The sequence below is a fragment of the Terrapene carolina genome, unplaced genomic scaffold (assembly GCF_002925995.2).
Source record: "Terrapene carolina triunguis isolate 2854851 unplaced genomic scaffold, T_m_triunguis-2.0 Scaffold247, whole genome shotgun sequence".
Taxonomy (NCBI): Eukaryota; Metazoa; Chordata; order Testudines; family Emydidae; genus Terrapene; species Terrapene triunguis.
The window spans coordinates 16,656,166-16,676,827 of NW_020664598.1; the positions used below are offsets into that span (position 1 = coordinate 16,656,166).

The 20,662-nt window shown below is 40.4% G+C and overlaps 1 protein-coding gene across 2 annotated transcripts in view; it reads right to left on the reverse strand.

The window, feature by feature from the left end:
• BICD1 (BICD cargo adaptor 1) overlaps positions 1 to 20,662 on the reverse strand; it is a 277,073-nt gene that overhangs the window by 38,852 nt on the left and 217,559 nt on the right. For both annotated transcript variants that reach the window (XM_026657537.1, XM_026657536.1), the window contains exon 6: positions 12,889 to 13,040. In XM_026657537.1, the coding sequence (XP_026513322.1) occupies positions 12,889 to 13,040 (152 nt within the window). The remainder of the gene's footprint in view (positions 1 to 12,888; positions 13,041 to 20,662) is intronic.

A 20,662-nucleotide genomic window follows, 5' to 3' on the forward strand; every position in this document is an offset into this window, starting at 1 on the left:
AAGATAGACATTTCTGATTAAAGAAATAATAATAATATGCATACCTATAGGGCCTTTCACCCAAAGTCTCCAAACACTTTACACACATTAATTAAGCCTCGCAAGATATTGTGGTGGAAAAAAGTTAAGCGCTAAAATGACGTGGGTGGTGGGTAAGCGGGGCTCCAAGAGGCATTGTGGCTCAGAATGGGAGTTTTAAATACACCTCAGTGATTTAGAAGCACAAATTCTACTGACTTTCAGTGGGACTTGTGCTCCATCCTCGGAGTCACAATTTTCTTCTGGAATGGAAGTAAGCTGATATTGGCCCATACCACCAGTCAGTTACCATCACCAACACCCACTCCCAACACAGGCTCAGCTGTGATGGCCAGCAAGAAGGTGGGCTGGGAGCCAAGACCCCTTCTCCCTTCCTTCAGCACTAGACCGCTTTTTCTGACCCCCTCCCACCATATCGTCTGCTGTGGCATGTGGAAATTAAGATTGTTTTTTAAAAGGCTTCAGTCTATTACTATGCTCTCTCCATGTGTGTTCCTCTGTCTGTCACACTGTTTCACAGGAATGATGCTCAAACCCTCTGCCACTCACTCAGAAGGAGTAGAGAGGGCAGGCGTCTCGTATCAGGTCTAGGGATACAGGAAGGAGCAGCAGATTGAGTGGGTGGGTTAGGGATCAGATCTGGGGCTCAGGTGGGCAGCAGCAGTTGGCAGTGGATTAGATCAGCTGCTGCTCGTCCAGGCAATAAATAGGAATTCAAATTCTACTCTGCCAGCAGGGTTCCATTTATGTCCATGGCCCCAGCAGATCACTTCCCCTGTTGAATAAACTTCAGCATGAATACCCTATTAATATTCACAAACAAAAAATGCCATTATAAAAGAATTATGGCTGAAATAATCTTTTAATGGAGTCCAGCTAGCACCCCAAAACATAATTACACTTAAAAAACTTCTTCACCTTTAAAAAACCCAAACATTAGAATGTTTGGAGATGACCAGTTAAGAGATCGAGCTTGTTCCCCACCACCACATAATATTTCCCCACTCAGCTAACGTGGCCCATCCGGCCTTAACTGACTCTCCAAAATTTGCAAAAATCCATGCAAAGGTCAAAATAACAACTGTCTTAGGAGAGCATGGGAAATGGATCCTCCTTTGAACAGGAAATGGATTTTTATCAAATCTTCCCCCGTGGGTGGGTGGGAGGAGATCTAGAGTTGTGGGGAGCATGTGTTCCTGGCAGGAGAGGGGGAGCAGATGGGGGGTCTGCCCCTTTAGCATCCATGTGAGGAACAGAACTGCTGTTTCCCCCTTGAAGACATGTATTTAAAAGGCTGCATCACCACAAAGATGGTATATCTGATTTTGTACAGCAGAGCACCAGAACAAATAAACAAAAGTTTCCCTACAAAACAGAAAAGTGTACTTCATAAAGGAAAAAATACTCTCCTGGCAAAAATACTATAAGACAGAAGAAATCATTTTAATATCTATATTTATAATATAACTCTTCTTTCAAGAAATGCCTTTCCTGCAGTATGGTCTCAGAAACAGAGATCATGTGATGCGGGGTTGCCATAGGGACCACTCTACTTTTCTTGAACAGCAGATTACACAACTGAATTTTCATGCTCAAGGTTATGCTACAACAGAGTCACGATTAGAAAAATCTCACAATCTCCCATTTTTTCAGACAAATTTTTTTTTTTCTTGAATGTTTGCCTACAGTATATTGTTTGGAGTAGCAATTTTTATTTAGACATACAGTGCTTCGAAACAGGGGACAATGACTTGCTGTATCATTTGAGCATTTGGAAAGAGCGACTTAAATATAAAATTCCTTAGATTTTTGGGGGAGTGAAAAGAGAGGGGACATTTTCAGCAGAGCAGAACAAAAAAAATGCACTGATACATATGATCTGCAGTGAAATTTTAAAAACACACTGACTTTTAATGACTGTCTGTGCACACAAAATACTACACAACCCCTTTTGAATACTTCAATGCCACTACCTTTAACCAACACTGCCTTCTATAATTCATGCAGTGAAATTTTTAAACACTGATGCACATCACTATGTGATGTTACTCATGGTTCTGGTTAACTCTAACAGACATGTGGAGCCTAATTCCAAATAGATCAGTCTGCAATAGTGTCATCCATATTTTATTGTTTTTACTTTAAACATATAGGAAAACTCTATATGCCAATAAAAGGCATTTGATCTTGATAAGTGATCCCTTGATTACAGTGGCCCCAACAATGCCCTTCCATGGTGTGACACATGGCCAGAAAGGGCCATGACTCAGATATAAATGACTCAGATTCAACCCTTAGGGTACGTCTTCACTACCCGCCGTATCGGCGGGTAGCAATCGATTTATCCGGGATCGATATATCGCGTCTCATTAAGACGCGATATATCGATCCCCGAACGCGCTCACCGTCGACTCCGGAACTCCACCAGAGCGAGCAGCGGTAGCGCAGTCGACGGGGGAGCCGTGGCCATCAATCCCGCACCGTCTGGACCCCAGGTAATTCGATCCAAGATACTTCGACTTCAGCTACGCGAAGTTGCGTATCTTGGATCGATCCCCGCCTAGTGTAGACCAGCCCTTAAAGACATATGGGGAGATAATGTTTGTGTTTTTGTGTATTTACATATATATGTTTCAGAATGGTAGCCGTGTTAGTCTGTATCAGCAAAAACACGAGGAGTCCTTGTGGCACCTTAGAGACTAACACATTTATTTGGGCATAAGCTTTCATGGGCTAGAAGTGGGTTCTAGCCCACGAAAGCTTATGCCCAAATAAATGTGTTAGTCTCTAAGGTGCCACAAGGACTCCTCATTGTTTTTACATATATATGTGTAGTGGTGGACAATGTAATCAACAGTTCCTGTCTATGCTGTATTCTGATAATTCAGAGATCAAAAGAACATCCTGGCATTTAAATTCATTGTTAACATGGGATATCTCTGTATACATCTCTCTTTGAAATGTGTAGCAAACCATCTGTGAATGGTGGAGGAACAAGCAAATTGCCTTATGTTAATTTGTATAGCTAACTATGCATGTATTTGGGTAAGATCTGGAATATTCAATAACCTGAGAGGTAATGTGTCCGATCCTTTGGGATTGGTAGAATCTTTTCTTTATATAATGAAATATGATTTTCAGAAATCTTCATCATATTTGACTTGGGTACCTGGATGGAGGCCTGAGGCTGGGTACTTTAAGGGAACTGTGTTATTGACTTCTGAATAACCAGCAAGGTAATGAAGAAGCTGTTTTATGCTGGCTTGGTAAATCTAAGTATTGAATTATCCACCAGCTTTGGGGTTTGTCTGCCCCATTCTTTGCAGTTCACCCTAATTGAGTGACCTCATCTGGCCCCCACTGGGACCCCAGTCACAGTGGTATAGTCATGCTAGGCTACACATTACCACAGGTTAATTGGGTTTTTGGATCAGAACCACACGCTTGTCAAAATTAATTTTGATATTGGAGAGTTTAAGGGTAAAAATCAGTTACAGTGAGTGACCCACGATCCTATAAAGATCTTGACAGAAAAAGCCTTGCTCACAGAGGGGGTTGTCTTTTAAGAAAATGGCCCGGAGCAAAAACTGAAAAATCTGCTAATGACAAGGGATCCGGAAGCAGACCCAGTGAAAATGCTTGCAGTGAGAAACCAGCAGCAGTTTGAACAAAGACTGGCAGAAATTCAAATGCAAAAGAAGCAAGCTTTGGCCCAGTTGGAAAAAGAAGCTGCTCAAAGAAAGAAAGAAAGAAGCCCATGCAAGTCACATGGAACGGCTGGCTGCTGAGGAGAGGGTTGTCAGACTTAAGCTCCAAATCAAAAAAGCAATGGAAGAACAGCAAAAACTGTATCATTCTGAAAGTCCAGTCTATAACAATGTTGGTATGTTATTTGACTTTAGGCAGTTGTTTGTGTTTAACCAATTTTGCTATGACCAGGAAGAGGGTGTTTCTAACCTTGGGAAGGTGGAAAACAGCTGTTTGTCTGTGTAAAAAAGCGGTTTGTCTGTGAATAAAGTTTCTAAATGTCTGTCTAATATCCCAGAAGTGAATCTGGCATTAGATAAGGCTCAGGGAAATGTTTCTCTAGAGCAAATTAAAGTTGGTGATCAGGTTAAAGCCCTAATTGAGGAAGGAAAGGGTACAGTCTTGGTGAGTGATGGACTGTTGGCTAGTAAAGCTTGTGAAAGTGTGCCTACCAATGTGAAAATGATTTGCTTAAAGTAGCTCAGTATAATGTGTAGAATAGCAGTTTATGTGTTGGGGGTGGCAACTTGCCTGTTAAGGAAGCTGCCCCACTTTCCAGGTATGTGTCTGAAATCAGCCATGGGTATTGGGACAAAGAAAAAGATATCTCCAGTTGTTTGTCTGTTTTGAATAGCAGCATGCCTGCCGAGAAACAGTGTCTCTCTAGTTCTCTGTCTGTAAAGCAGACAGAAGAAACCTGTCAGCCTCTGATGGTTGAAAATTTATCAGTTGACCCAAAGTTGATTCTGGATACAACTAAAGCCCAGGAAGGAAGTGGTCCTAAATTTGTATCTGCTAGGGATAATGACATTGTAACTAGGTTGCATCCAGTTTATGTCACAAATAGCTCCCAGAGACCAACTGATTCTGGTGCTTCTATTTTGCCTGTTCCTAGTGTGTTGCTGGGTAAAGATATGGCAACCATGTCTGATCAGGTTGATATCATAGCCAGGGCACAAGGAAAGCATGAAGGTGATTTGACTGTTACCCGCTGACAGTGTGGAAACTTGTAACAAGGAAGAGAATGCTTCTAATCTTTTGACTATGAAGTCTAGCAGTTTACCTGAAAGGGGGTTGTGTAAAAGTCCTCCTGATGGGCCAGAGGTGATTCTGGATGTAAGTGAAACTCAGAAGGAGTTTGGTGTTTTGTCTGTTGTGCCAAAGTCGGTTCTGGACATAAATAAAGCTCAAAAAGAATCTGTTGCAGTACATGCTATTGCAGAAGAAAACGAATTTCTTGGTAAAGTCCTTGAAGTCTGTGAAAAGGGAGTGTTTCCCTTGACTCTTAATGGGCCCTTGTTGATAGTAAACAGTCTCTCTTCTGAGGAAAGTGTGTTGGTGCCCAATGGTCACAGTCTTTCAAATGTGTATGGATCCACTGGCCTTGCTTTTGAAAAAATCCAGTGTGGATAGCTTTGAGAAGATTTCAGATACATTAAAAATGGTTAGGGAGTTTAAACAGCCCTACAAGCTTAACCAGCTTGTTGGGGAGACAATGGTGTTGGAACAGGAATGTCTTCATGTTAATTCTTTGAGTAAACAGTCTATATCTCAGGTTCAGAGGGAAAACTGGATAGTTGAATCTGCAGAGCAGGAGAACAGCTGTGCAGTTAATCTGTTGAGAATACAGGGGATGGCAGGTGAACTCTCATCTCTAGATATTTTGGATATGTCTTGTAGTCTCTTAGTGGACTTGACCTCTGATTCCATGTGGAAGCAGAGGTTGGTAGGGGAAGGACAAAAGAACTTTAAATCTAACATACTAGTGAAAATAGATGGTATCTCTTTAAGACAGAGTCCAGCCTCGGAATTGGTAAAGGTTGAGGATCTGAAAACTGGTAAACAGGCTAGTGTCTGTGTTGATGCAAATTCCGTGACTTGACTGGGGGGGAGACAGACTGGCCCATAGCCATTAGCAAAGAGGACACACCCAGCCAGCCAATGGATTCTGTTAAGCAAAAGAGCTCAGATTTTGACCCTCTAAAACAGGGAGAAAGGGAAAAAGGTTATTATGGTAATGGAAGTACAGGTTAACCCTAAAATACCAAAACACCAAGGAAGTGGTTAAAGTGAAATCTTATGTTAAGGAAAACCCTAAAGTAAAGAAGAAGCTACAAAGGTTCAAAAGGAACATGGAACAACCTGACCTAACACCGGATTTGTCTAAACAAAAGGCTTGGCATGACAAAAATGATTATAGACGTACACAGGTGATAAAACTGATCTTAATATTATTGCGAATAATTGTAACTAACTTGTTGCTGATAACAAAAACTGTAAAAATGTACAATGTGCATGGTCTTTTGGAAAAGCCCTTGAACATGTCAAAAGTGGTACATAATAGACACCCTTATAATTATGCTGTTTGGTTCAATAAGGATACACTCTGGATTAAAAAGCCTAATAACGTTAAGATTTCACAGCTAATGCCATGCGCATTCCTAAAACTTTCCGCAGCAGAAAAACCATTACAAACTTAAACTGCTGTGCAAAAGGGGAAATTGAGGTACAACACCTCACAGCCTTCATGGCTGAATGCCAGAGTAAGAGCTCTCTGAAGAACATTAATGGCTATGTTAAGTCAACACGTAGACCAAACCCTGGAATCACTAAAGTGTTTCACAAAGTATGGACTAAGTTTCTAACTTGGGCCAAAGCATGCCTCAGTAATTTGGCCTTACTAAGAATTCAATGTAAACATAGCACATGTCAACATTGGAAGATCCTTAAGGTGTATCCAGAAGCTTTAATTTCTCCCTTCCACACCAGTCTCACGTTGGGGGTGTGACACATGGCCAGAAAGGGTTAAACATCCTGCAAAATAAATGACTCAGATTCAACCCTTAAAGACCTGTGGGGAGATAATGTTTGTGTTTTTGTGTATTTACATATGTATGGGTAGTGGGACAATGTAATCAACAGTCCCTGTCTATGCTGTATTCTGATAATTCAGGGATCAAAAGAACATCCTAGCATTTAAATTAATTGTAAACACGGGATATCTCTGTATTCATCTCTCTTTGAAATGTAGAGCAAATCATCTGTGAATGGTGGAGGAACAAGCAGATTGCCTTATGTTAATTCATATAGCTAAGTACTGGTGGTGGACCTCCTTCAAAGTCATCCTAATTACCTTTTGTTCCCAGAGGAACTCCAACTTGTCAAAGAAGACATGAAATTGTATAAAAGATCTTTCGGTCCTGATCCTGTTCATCTCAGATCTGCTTGATGCTTCAATGCAGGGGAAGCTTAAGACACAAGATTGGGATCCCAGTGCTGACTAGTCTGCCCTGAATATGATATTGGACTATAACCTATGAACTAAATCTAAAGGAACTCTTTGCAACTACAAAGCTTATCGTCTCTGCTATGTATCTGAACCACAAGAAATGAACTCATGACTGTAACGATATTGATCTTTTAACCATACTCTCTCTCTCTTGTTTTTTAATAAATTTTAGTTTATTTAAAAAGAATTGGCTGTAAGGTGTATTTGCGTAAGATCTGGAATATTCAATAACCTGGGAGGTAATGTGTCCAATCCTTTGGGATTGGTAGAATCTTTTCTTTATATGATGAAATATGATTTTCAGAAATCATCATCATATTTGACTTGGGTACCTGGATGGAGGCCTGACGCTGGGTACTTTAAGGAAACTATTATTGACTTCTGAATAACCAGCGAGGTAATGAAGAAGCAGTTTTATGCTGGCTTGGTAAATCTAAGTATTGAATTATCCACTGGCTTTGGGGTTTGTCTGCCCCATTCTTTGGAGTTCACCCTAATTGAGTGACCTCAATTGGCCCCCCCACTGGGACCCCGGTCACACATGGTAAAAGGCATAGAAGGGTCCAAGATGAACAAAAATGGGGGGGAAATCTTGAGCTCTTATGGCAACATATAATATTATATATACACACATGGTATAGTACTTGTTGAAGAAGAAAAGGGGCATGGTTTAGAAAAGCAGATGAAACATTCTAGAAAGGACACAGTGCCTTGGAGGGCCTACAAAGCGATACTATAGGAAGTGTTATTTGAGTGACCGATGCAATTCTACCCGTTGTGTATGTATGAGGATATCTGTTAAGCTTGTGGTCTGCGCAGATGTAATTGCCGTGAACCATATAGGGCTGGTGTGCTGTTCCATCTAAACAAACACTGCACAGTTCTTCAGAAAGGCTCTCACATGGAGAGCAGGGTATAGGGTTGGGAAGTTTTGGCAACATGTCTCATAGGTTTCTGAGTTTAGCTACAAGGGACTAGATTCACAAAAGGACTTAAAAGCCTAACTGCCACTTTAGGCACCTAAATCCCAGAATCAGGTCCTACTGGGATTCACAAACCCCCTGCTCAGCTGCCCCTGAGCCCTAAACTCGCTCAGCACCTAAGTTTTTGTTCTATAAGTTCCCTATGTGCCTATATTTCTGCCTCTGCGCATGAGCACTGCAGCCCCACACCAGGCATCCAGTCACCTAAACCCCAGAGCAATGCACAAACAGGTCTTCCTCTGCTTAACATGCCTGCAGGGCCTGATCCAGTAAACACACTCAGACTTTGCCTACCAGATCAGGCCCCCCTAGGTGATTTTAGGTGAAGAAGGAGGAAATGGAGGAGTCCTCCCTCATAGCTTTTTACCCAGTAGTTAGGGTACTCACCTGGGATGTGGAAGACCCCTGGTTCAAAGTCCCCCCTCTGCCTGAGAGGAGAAAGGATTTGAACTGGGATCTGCCAACACCTCTCAGGCCATGCTCTAACCACAGGGCTATGGTATATTCTGGTGTGGGGCTTCCTCAGTCTCTCACATTGAAGCTGTTCCACTGTGGACAAATAATGAAAGAATCACTGATCCAGAGAGAGAGGGTGCACTTGCACAAGCATGAGAATGACTCTACAGCCTGGTCGTTAGAGCCCTCATCTGGGAAGTAGAAGTCCCTGCATCCAGTCCCCCTATTCCAATGACTTTTTAAAAATGATTTATCCAACGTGGAACAGCATCAACAGGAGAGACTCAAGGGCCATCACCTCAGAATATCCCATAGCTCAGTGGTTAGAGTACTGCTAACCCTGAGAGGTAGCAGATCCCAGTTCAAATCCCTTCTCCCCCTCAAGCAGAGGTGGGAATTAAACCAGGGATCTCCCACATCCCAGGTAAGTAACCTAATCACTGGGCCAAATGTTATGAGGGAGGGCCTCCTCCTCACTAAAACAGCATGGACACCCAATGCAAGGGTGGCTTTGCAGCTGAGAATCCTAAGCAGAAGGCGGCACCTCTCTGCAGCCCAGACTTAGAGGCATATATCTCCAAGAGAAGGGTGGGGCTCAGCACAAACCCCTTGGCTTGGCATCTCCCATTGGGTAGCTTAGGCAAGGAGCTGCCTAGTGTGCTGGCTTTGGTGAATCCAATTCAGAGGCATCTATCTCTGCCCATTCATTGTACAGGGAACTAGGCACCAAACACAGGCTTTGTGAATCCCAGTGATTTTCTAGGTGCCTCAGAGTTAGACGTTGCAACCCTTGCCATCACCCGGCCTACGTTTCTTTGTGAATCTAGCCCCAGGTGTATAATCAGAGCACCACGAGATATTGCTGTCTTGCTGGGAGAGCAATAATTTACAAAGATGTTTTCTGTGTAAATTCTGCTGGATTGATAGGGTAGCAACCGTTGTGCCGCTAATCATTTCTGGATCTACTGAAATATTTCTGCACTGTTACTTCTGAAGTGGAGACAATGTAAAAAAAACCTATAGTCCACACATTCAGCTATGGAGGAGTTTTTCAGTCACATCTTAATGCATCTTGATACTGTGCTCTATGTAAGGAAAACCTTAAGAGTATATGGTCCTAAAATTGGCACCACAAAAACTATGTTAGCATGTTAGGTGTAAATGGGAGAAGAGGATATTCTTAAAAACAAGAGAAGTGTTAAGAGTACGTCCATGCGAACCTTCTCAGGAACTTAATGCAAAAGAGTGTAATTTGTATCACAGAATAGGGGCTTATTCCCTTATCAATAAGCAAGATATTTATGTGGGCAACTCTCTTTAGTGGTAAATGAGCTTACCAATTTTAATCACCCATATCCTAAAAGGGGAAGAAAGTCCCAGAGTCTGTAACTTGCCCTTTCTCTTATTTTTGTGGATATCCTGATTGTCAGTTCCCACTTTATTTTTCATGTTCAGTTAGTATTTAAAAGATGCCCTACAAGAATATCTATATTCTTTAAGAGCCTGATACAAAACCCAGTGAAGTCAGCAGAAAAACTTCCATTGTCTCCAATACGCTTTGGATCATCCCCTAAATCCTGCAGAGTGTAGAAATGTATGCTCAGTGTCCCAAGTGGGATAAAGAGGTGGATTCAGTACACCAACAACCTAACATTACCTTGACATTTCCTTTCTCAAGCTTTCCAAAGTCCAGCCACATAGCAGATTATTGGCTCATGCTCCACATGATAAACAGTCTGCTTTATGCCACTGACGCAACACCCTCCTCAGTTCCCTGCTGCAGACTGGAATGGCCTACATCTATGTATACCTCACAAAATGTGCTTTTTAAAAGATGAATAAACAGATTTTTAAAACCTATACAAAACCATGCATTTCTGGAGTGAAGTCATTGAAGCTACATTCACTCAAACCAGCTGTTGATCTGGCTCCTAATTACTATAGAAAAGTTCCGGTATGAAACTGTGCGTGTAATATGGTTAGATTAGGGCAATGGTTCTCAAACTTTTGTACTGGTGACCCCTTGCACATAGCAAGCCTCTGACTGCGACCCCCCCTTATAAATTAAAATCACTTTTTTATTAGGGCTGTCAAGGGATTAAAAAAATTAATCGTGATGAATCACACTGTTAAACAATAATAGAATACCATTTATTTAAATATTTTGGATGTTTTCTACATTTTCAAATATATTGATTTCAATTACAACACAGAATACAAAGTGTACAGTGCTCACTTTATATTTTTTTATTACAAGTATTTGCACTGTAAAAAAACAAAAGAAATAGTATTTTTCAATTCACCTAATACAAGTACTGTAGTGCAATCTCTTTATCATGAAAGTTGAACTTACTAATGTAGAATTATGTACAAAAAAACTGCATTAAAATTTAAAAAATGTAAAATTTTAATCTGCAAGTCCACTCAGTCCTACTTCTTGTTCAGCCAATTGCTCAGACAAACAAGTTTGTCATCATACAAGACTGCTATGAACATGAAATATATGTGAAATGTGGGTAAAACAGAGCAGGGGGCATACAATTCTCCCCCAAGGAGTTCAGTCAGAAATTAAATTAACACTTTTTTTTTTAATGAGCCTCATCAGCATGGAAACATGTCCTCTGGAATGATGGCCGAAGCATGAAGGGGCATATGAATGTTTAGTATATGTGGCACTTAAATACCTTGCAATGCCGGCTACAAAAGTGCCATGCAAATGCCTGTTCTCACTTTCTGGTGTCATTGTAAATAAGAAGAGAGCAGCATTATCTCCTGTAAATGTAAACAAACTTGTTTGTCTTAGTGATTGGCTGAACAAGAAATAGGACTGACTAGACTTGTAGGCTCTAAGGTTTTACATTGTTTTGTTTTAAGTGCACTTATGTAACAAAAAAAATCTACATCTGTAAGTTGCACTTTCACAACAAAGCGATTGCACTGCAGTACTTGTATGAGGTAAATTGAAAAATACGATTTCTTTTGTTTATCATTTTTACAGTGCAAATATTTGTAATAAAAATAATATACACTTTGGTTTCAGTTACAACACAGAATACAATATATATGAAAATGTAGAAAAACATTGAAAATATTTAATAAATTTCAATTGGTATTCTATTGCTTAACAATGCAGTTGAGACGGATTAATTTTTTTAATCGCGATTAATATTTTTTAGTTAATCGCATGAGTTAACTGCGAGTAATCGACAGCCCTATTTTGTATACATATTTAACACTATTATAAATGCTGGAGGCAACATGGGGTTTGGAGTGGAGGCTGACAGTTCGTGACTCCCCATGTAATAACCTCGTGACCCCCTGAGGGGTCCTGACCCCCCAGTTTGAGAACCCCTGAATTAGTGCATGATAGGGCACTACATGAAGCAGGAGCCTGCAGTAAATGTGGTGTCGGATTAGAGGGGAAAATAGGATGATTTAATCCCATAAAGTGCTGAATAGCTCTCTTTCTTTGGTTACTTGGGGGAATTCAGCACATATTGCTGCAGGTATTGGATCTTTTGGAAATAATTATTTGCAGGTCACCTTTAAGAAACCAGCTAAAACTGGAAGTTCCCTTTAATCAAAAAAAAAAAAAAAGATAAGATATAATTAATTATGATCCTGCTGGGAAGAACTGAAAAATTCACTGCAGAAGGTGTGTGACATTTTTAAACCTATGAACGAAAAGATAATAAATGAAATACCAACAGCTGTAGAAAATAATAATTTACAGTGCAATGAGACATTGCAGTAACCTGATAATTTTCAGTGCTGGGTTATAGCAGAGCCATACTGATAGGGAATTATAGATTTGTTTTCAATGGTCAATAATAAATCAGATGGCAAGGGCAAAGATGGAGTTTAGCTATGTGAAGGTTTTTACATGGCAGAATCACTGTTTTATCTTGTCAGAGTGTGAACAAAAACCACATAAATCTAATGTTTATTTTCCACTTCAAAAAACAGAGTATAAATCCAAATATAGAGGGCTCTAATATAGTTATTTATAACACTTTACCCAAGGCTGTACTGGCATTGCCACTTAAAAGCATTATTTTCAGAGGCATGCAGCTTGGTGCCATTTGGAAGCTTGAAACTTTTGCAGAGTCTGCATTACAAACTTCTTTCTCCTTCATCCAACAAAGCTCTGGTATTGCAGAAAGCTCAAAAGCTTGTCCCTTCCACCAACAGTAAAAGATATTGCCTCACCCACCTTGTCTCTCTCACTGAGGAAAGTAGCTTTTGTATCCACATACTAGTGCATCAAGAGCATGAGAAGAAATGCATGAAGGTGATAATGTTCTCTCACTCACATCATAGGCTTGCCTTTCAACTATTGAGCAGGAGAGAAGGCTATGAGGCAGTTTCCCTTACCTGGTTGCAAACATTGCTCTCAAGGATGAGAAGGTTGCTGCATCTTCTTTCAAAGCCTTTAATTCATTTCGCAGTTTGGTCATGGTTTCAGTCACCATTGATTTTTCATTCTCATATTTATTCTTCAGATTGGCCAGTGCCACTTCAGCTGTCTGAAAAAGAGAGAGGGATATATACTTCTGAGAAGGGAATTTGCTAACAGCTAAGAGGCCAGGTTATGATTTCATTTCTGGCTTCCACCTTCATTCACAAGTTAATGCACCATGAAACCAGTGATATACCTGAGATACATTGATGATACTTTCATCCTCTGGACAGACGACCTAAACTCCTGCTGTTGTTTGTCAGTTTTATTCATTACTTTTTTATTTTACAGAAATAAAAATATGTTTTAAAACTAAGAAAATTACATTTTTGTATTTTTACAGTGTTACAAGTATCACTTAAAATTACTTCAACTAAAATATATTAAGAAACATTTTTTCTTCTAAAATTTTCCAGTATTTTTACTTTGTGCATCTGAGAGCACTTCAGTTAGTGTGTAGTCAGTTGTGGTGTTTCCACTACAGTCTGTCAGTTCCCCTTGTTGTTTTTGTGGGTCTTTCACACATCAACAGGGGAAAGAATAATAGGAAAAATGTGATTGTAAAACCACAAAAATTGGCATGGGAACATCAGAGGAGAGGGTAATGGCTGTAAAGCCTGAAGCTACTTTTAAGTCATCTTTTTGAAACTCACTAGATTTCAAATTCAGTATCTTAAAAAAAAGGAATAAAGAAGAATCCTACACTAAAATAAAATTCTATTCATTTGCTTCTGGGGAAGTAGTTCAGTTATAAATTGTGGTACTAAAATACATTATATCAATATTGTCTCCAAATTACGGTACACTGTCACTAATCCCTTTCCTACTTCTGATGACTAGTTTCCATAGAAGACAGACCAAGGTTTAAGAAGCCACTATGAAACTACTTGTCATTTTAAATAGGTCATTTTCCTACACCAAACCGGGGGTCATCGCATGAAATGGTGAGAAAACACTCAGAGATACAGTCATAGGAACACAACTCTCATTACTGTTAATGAACATACATGAAGAGGCAAACGTATACTTTGGTACAGTGTTATACCACTCTGCACTTTGGTAGGCTATAGCAGAGATCATCTGTTTCCAGACACTGGCAAAAACATTCAATCAAAATTTACACATAGAAGAGTATTTAACTGTCACTAATAAAATAGTCAATCACTCTGCTCTTACCCATCTCAGAAAGAAAAGTGATAGAATAATGAACAAGGGGACAACTTCCTATTTAACAATAATTATTAAAACCAGTGTTATTTGTCATGTTGTGGGGATGGAGGGGAAAGGAAGTTCACTATGGAGGCTTCAGTTGCAACTCCATAGTTATAGTTGAGTTCTATTTTGCACGTAAACCAGAAATTCAATCTTTGTTTTGTACATGAAGTACAGTGTATCCTCCCCAAACTTACAGCATTTATTGAGTATAACATGAATTTTCTAAGAATTTACAAGTGAATCCATTAATTAATTAGAGAGTTAAGACTAATTAAAATTTGATCCTTTAGGAAATGTAGTATCTCCATCAGTTTTTTCTTTGTCTCAAATGATTTTAAGAAAGGAATAATGCAGTCATTTCAAATTTTCCAGATAGTTAAAATTAACTGACATTTGTGTATAGGCCATATTTGAAGAAATCAAGTTTTAATTACATTATTAATGACTGTTGTATCTGTTTCTTCAGGTATGTTAGCAACAAGAAGAAACTCAAGGAAAGTGTAGGCCCCTTACTGAATGAGGGAGGCAACCTAGTGACAGAGGATGTGGAAAAAGTTAATGTACTCAATGCTTTTTTTGTCTCTGTCTTCACGAACAAGGTCAGCTCCCAGACTGCTGCACTGGGCAGCACAGCATGGGGAGGAGGTGACCAGCCCTCAGTGGAGAAAGAAGTGGTTCGGGACTATTTAGAAAAACTGGACGAGCACAAGTCCATGGGGCCGGATGTGCTGCATCCGAGGGTGCTAAAGGAGTTGGCGGATGTGATTGCAGAGCCATTGGCCATTATCTTTGAAAACTCATGGCGATTGGGGGAGGTCCCGGATGACTGGAAAAAGGCTAATCTAGAACCCATCTTTAAAAAAGGGAAGGAAGAGGATCCGGGGAACTACAGGCCAATCAGCCTCACCTCAGTCCCTGGAAAAATCATGGAGCAGGTCCTCAATGAATCAATTATGAAACACTTAGAGGAGAGGAAAGTGATCAGGAACAGTCAGCACGGATTCACCAAGGGCAAGTCATGCCAGACTAACATAATTGCCTTCTATGAGGAGATAACTGGGTCTGTAGATGAGGGGAAAGCAGTGGATGTGTTATTCCTTGACTTTAGCAAAGCTTTTGATACGGTCTCCCACTGTATTCTTGCCAGCAAGTTAAAGAAGTATGGGCTGGATGAATGGACTATAAGGTGGATAGAAAGCTGGCTAGATCGTCGGGCTCAACGGGTAGTGATCAACGGCTCCATGTCTAGTTGGCAGCCGGTTTCAAGCGGAGTGTCCCAAGGGTTGGTCCTGGGGCCGGTTTTGTTCAATATCTTCATTAATAATCTGGAGGATGGTGTGGACTGCACTCTCAGCAAGTTTGCAGATGACACTAAACTGGGAGGAGTGGTAGATACGCTGGAGGGTAGGGATAGGATACAGAGGGACCTAGACAAATTAGAGGATTGGGCCAAAAGAAACCTGATGAGGTTCAACAAGGACAAGTGCAGAGTCCTGCACTTAGGACAGAAGAATCCCATTCACTGTTACAGACTAGGGACCGAATGGCTAGGAAGCAGTTCTGCAGAAAAGGACCTAGGAGTTACTGTGGACGAGAAACTGGATATGAATCAACCGTGTGCCCTTGTTGCCAAGAAGGCTAACGGCATTTTGGGCTGTATAAGTAGGGGCATTGCCAGCAGATCGAGGGACGTGGTCATTCCCCTCTATTCGACATTGGTGAGGCCTCATCTGGAGTACTGTGTCCAGTTTTGGGCCCCACACTACAAGAAGGATGTGGAAAAATTGGAAAGAGTCCAGCGGAGGGCAACAAAAATGATTAGGGGGCTGGAGCACATGACTTATGAGGAGAGGCTGAGGGAACTGGGATTGTTTAGTCTGCAGAAGAGAAGAATGAGGGGGGATTTGATAGCTGCTTTCAACTACCTGAAAGGGGGTTCCAAAGAGGATGGATCTAGACTGTTCTCAGTGATACCTGATGACAGAACAAAGAGTAATGGTCTGAAGTTGCAGTGGGGGAGGTCTAGGTTGGATATTAGGAAAAACTTTTTCACTATGAGGGTGGTGAAGCACTGGAATGCGTTACCTAGGGAGGTGGTGCAATCTCCTTCCTTAGAGGTTTTTAAGGTCAGGCTTGACAAAGCCCTGGCTGGGATGATTTATTTGGGAATTGGTCCTTCTTTGAGCAGGGGGTTGGACTAGATGACCTCCTGAGGTCCCTTCCAACCCTGATATTCTATGAATCTATGATTCTATTTGTTTGGCGGTAGTGGTTCAGTGGTATGAGGGAGACTGGACACGTGTCAAGAGTTCTCATTTGCAGATTACTTAGCCCAATGGTCACTGCTGTTTAAAGATGCCACGGGTGCCTTATGTAGGTGTTCGTAGTGACTCCATAGTTAAGGCTGTGTTCTGTTTTGTACTTAAAAGCAGGAATCCAAACTTCTTTGCTTTGTATAAACAATGCTGCGTATCCTCACCAAATTTACCACACTTCTTGTTTGAGTATAGAATGAATCTTCTAAGAATTTACAAGTAAAGCTGCTGATTTGTTTAGGAATCAAACTGACGTAAAGTAATTTAGTATCTGGTGCTAGACTTCGCCCTCCCCCACCCCCAATGATCTCAGTAACGGAATAACACACTTCCCATACATATTAACTTCCCATAGAGTTAACACTCAGAGAAATTATGTGCATTGACTGCATTTGAATAATTTATTTTTGGATTAATGGTAATTTTTCCTATTCGTAATAACTGAAAGTCTCAATACAGTGTTGTACTACTGAGAACTCTACAAAGAAAAGCCCTTTTTCAAAATGTCTGCTATCTTCCATGGTTCTCAATAGGACAGGAACTACAACACTCACCAGTTGGTGGCCATTTTGAGGAAGGTCTCTCTCTCTCTCTTTCCCTCATTGTTCACAATAGTACTGAGTATCTCTGCCTCCACACAGCACAGGGGACTAACCATCTTCCTATAGGGAATCTGAGGCCTTAGTCTCATTGAGTACAATGGGAGATGACTGCCATTTTGAGAGGGACAATATAAACATTCCTCCAGAACCTTATTAGATGATAATGTGGATTTCAAGGAGACATCTATCTGGTAAATCATGGCTGTGTTAATTTCCTCTGAGTTGGTGCAAGAATATTTTGGAGAGCAGTTAGCGCCCATTCCTGAACTGTCTCCCACTGCTACTCCCCATCCCTCTAGGATACACACTTAAAATATAGTCTGTACTCCTCTGCTACAGCTGACGTGATTTCTCAAGGATCTTTTTCTTTGGTGCCACAGTGCTAACAAATTGTACAACAGATACATGGATATGGCATTCTGTATGTCAGATCCTGTTTTGATATTGCTGCTGACAGTGCTGCGACATTCCACCCCAAAACGACTGTGTTTCATTGCTGGTTGAAGCGATCCCTACATTTAGTTTGTATTTCAGTTTAAGTTTGTAAACAGTTTTAGGACCGTACAGGGCAAAAAGAAATTTATAAATGTAAATTATTATAACTACTCCTGAATTCCCATCCAAAAATGTGAGAGTCAATGCACCAAAACCTTCAGGTCTTTCTCTTCTCAATACACTGTAGTCTAAAAGAGTAGGTATATAACAATATTAAAAACTGCAAATCCTCCAGGAGGTCCCCAGCGAGCTTTCTCTGCTCCACACAAGCTTTTACATGTAAAATTATATAGTCTCAGGCAACCCTTCTCAAAGTCATCTTCAAACATAAGCAAGTACAAGCGCGCCAAAGGCAAAGCAAACAAAAACAAGAAAAATACAGCTAGGCAAGATAATAGAAAACAAATTCCTCAATGAAAAACCTGCAGATATACCTAAATGGCTTCCAAAGGAATAGGGCAGAGCATCTGTACATGCATACCTTTGCATTGCCTGTCTCAACTCTTCCCCTCAGTCTATCGATATTATAGCAGGACTCTCTTTCTGTTCCAAATTCAATCTCTCAAAAGTTGTGGCCTTAAAACTATAGCCCACATGCAAACTTTGCTTTGTTTACTCTTTTTCAGTTTAGATATGTCAAGTTTCAAGACAACTTTACACATTTAGAAATGTCTTGCCACTTGCTTTATGGTAACAGTGTGTGAAGCAAAACAAATGAGCGATACTTGTTACTGAAAAAAATGAAAAACGCTAAAATGGTAAGTACTTCATTTTTTACACATAAAAAAGTAAAACAGTGGGCCTGCTATTTTAGTTATGGAAAATACATAGCACTTTGAGGAGTACTTAGTATCATGATCTACATTTGCATTTAAAGTACAAAATCTCGATTTTACTATACCTGCCTAACTCCAGGCTTTTGGCTTAAGGCTCAGGCTTTGGGGGATATTTTAGGTCCTCAAGTAATTCCTGCAATGTCTCAGGACTTGAGGAGACACCCCAGTTGTCAAAGATAGAGGCATCATGGCTGCAACCAGCACATATGTAAAATGGATATTGAATAGACTAGAGGGGACTAGAGAGTCCTACTGTTCATTATATTTGCCTGACGTAGGGGATTTTATTTATGTATGTATTTATTTTTAATAAATTTAAAGGAAATTCTCAGGCTGTTGAATTTCCCCATTGTAGGCAGGTTCATTTTATTTTCTACATGTTATTTGAAACCAAAAATCAGAACCATTATTGATGTGAGCCTTATGGTTAGTATCATTACTTTACTATTGCTTAAGATTCTATGTTTTGCTCCCAAACTAGTGTTGATGCAGCAAGTGAAGCTCTGAATAAATGTATGCATAAAATAAAAAGAAGAAAGTGAACTAACAAAAGATATGTTCATCATCATCACCTTGATCAAATTGCTTGAGCCCATTTTCACCACCCTTTTTCTGTTTTTTTTTTGTCTGGATATTTTAGGTTGCAAGGTCTTTGAGGCAGACACTGTCCTCCTCTAACTTAGTATATTTTTTAGCACAATGGGACTCTAATCTTGTTTGGCGCTTTTGAGGGCTACTGTAATACAAGCAAAGAGGACTGTAGGTTCCTTGATTGTTTTCCTTCAGTCAGATAAGCACAATTCAAGTTAAGAGGTAGTACTGTACCTTTTTTTTTTCAGGAGCTACTGGTTATAATGCCAACTTAGCAGAAAATGTTAGTGAAACACTTCATTGTACTGTTTCTTTTAGCAACGCAATGCAGTTTTCTTTTTCAGAATGAAGTTACAGTGCTACTTGGTGGCCACTAGATAGCACCCATGTTTCCTAGGTTTACTGTGTAATGTCATTACCTAAGCAATACCCAAAACCATAATCCTGCATTTTGTTTCTAAGGAGCCTTTCCTTGAGTTGAATGATGGTAAGAAGAGAGTAATATGCTCTTCTTAAATAGGTATATTTTCTTAAAAACACTAACTTTTTGGCATTAATTTAATGCCTCTCTTTTTAGTATTATGTCCATTGTTCCTGACCAGAAGATATTATCGAAAAAGCAAAATTAGTCATTGCTGTGACTGTTTACTTGTAAAATTGCATGCTTGTATTGAAGATCCCATGAAGCATGCTGTATTTCGAAACATAAACAAGCTGTAAGTCATTTACCCCTTTTGTACTTTTCATTGTGTTTCTTTATGAAAAATCAAAGAAAAATTAATCACAATAATAAAATAATAATAATAATAATAAATAACAACAATAGGCATTTTTTAAAACAGTGACGCCATTTCTAAAAAGGATTTTAGACATTATTTAGAATACCAAGGCCAATGTAGCAATACTCAAAGCTCATACTCATACAAAGCAATACTCAGCCAGGGATGTGATGGGTCTCGACTGCTTTCTTGGACACAAAGGGTGAGAATATGTGCTGACCTTTCTAAAAGCACAGCACAGTATTTGCAACCCAGAAGGAGATGGGCCTATGGTGGCTTTGTGCCACCTTTTTCTCCTCCCAATCCTAGGCAGTCCTGTGGCCCCTGGCATAACATAGACATCCCTAGGAGACTGTCTGAGGGTGTGACTTGAGTGTCACCCCTAACTTGACTCCCATCCACACACAGAAATCTCTAGCTTGAGTTAAGTGGTACTTTAAGCTTGAGGTAGGAGATAGCTGGCCCATTAGTGGGGTGGGTTGAAGCCTGAGCTAATAATGCAGTGAAGATGCAACAGCTCAAGTTATAACTCATCATCAGCTAATCCAATCACTCTGGGCTGCTAATCAAATGACTCCATGTAACTCTGCTGTTGCCTTGCAGTGTGGTGGTTCTGAGCTACACTAGCTCCAGTGCAGTAAAGGGAACATATTAACTTGAGCTAACTGTTTTACTTAAGACAGGATCTAAGTTACCACAGGCTGCCTGGAATCTTCTCAGCTCTGAGCACTGCAGCCCCAGCAGCCCTCCAACCTCAACCCCCCCAGGTCCTCTGAGCGCAGCCTTAGGGCTCTCTTCTGAGGTTCTGTGCTGGGGAATCCTCCCCTGGCTGGGTCTGAGCAGGGCCGGCTCTGGC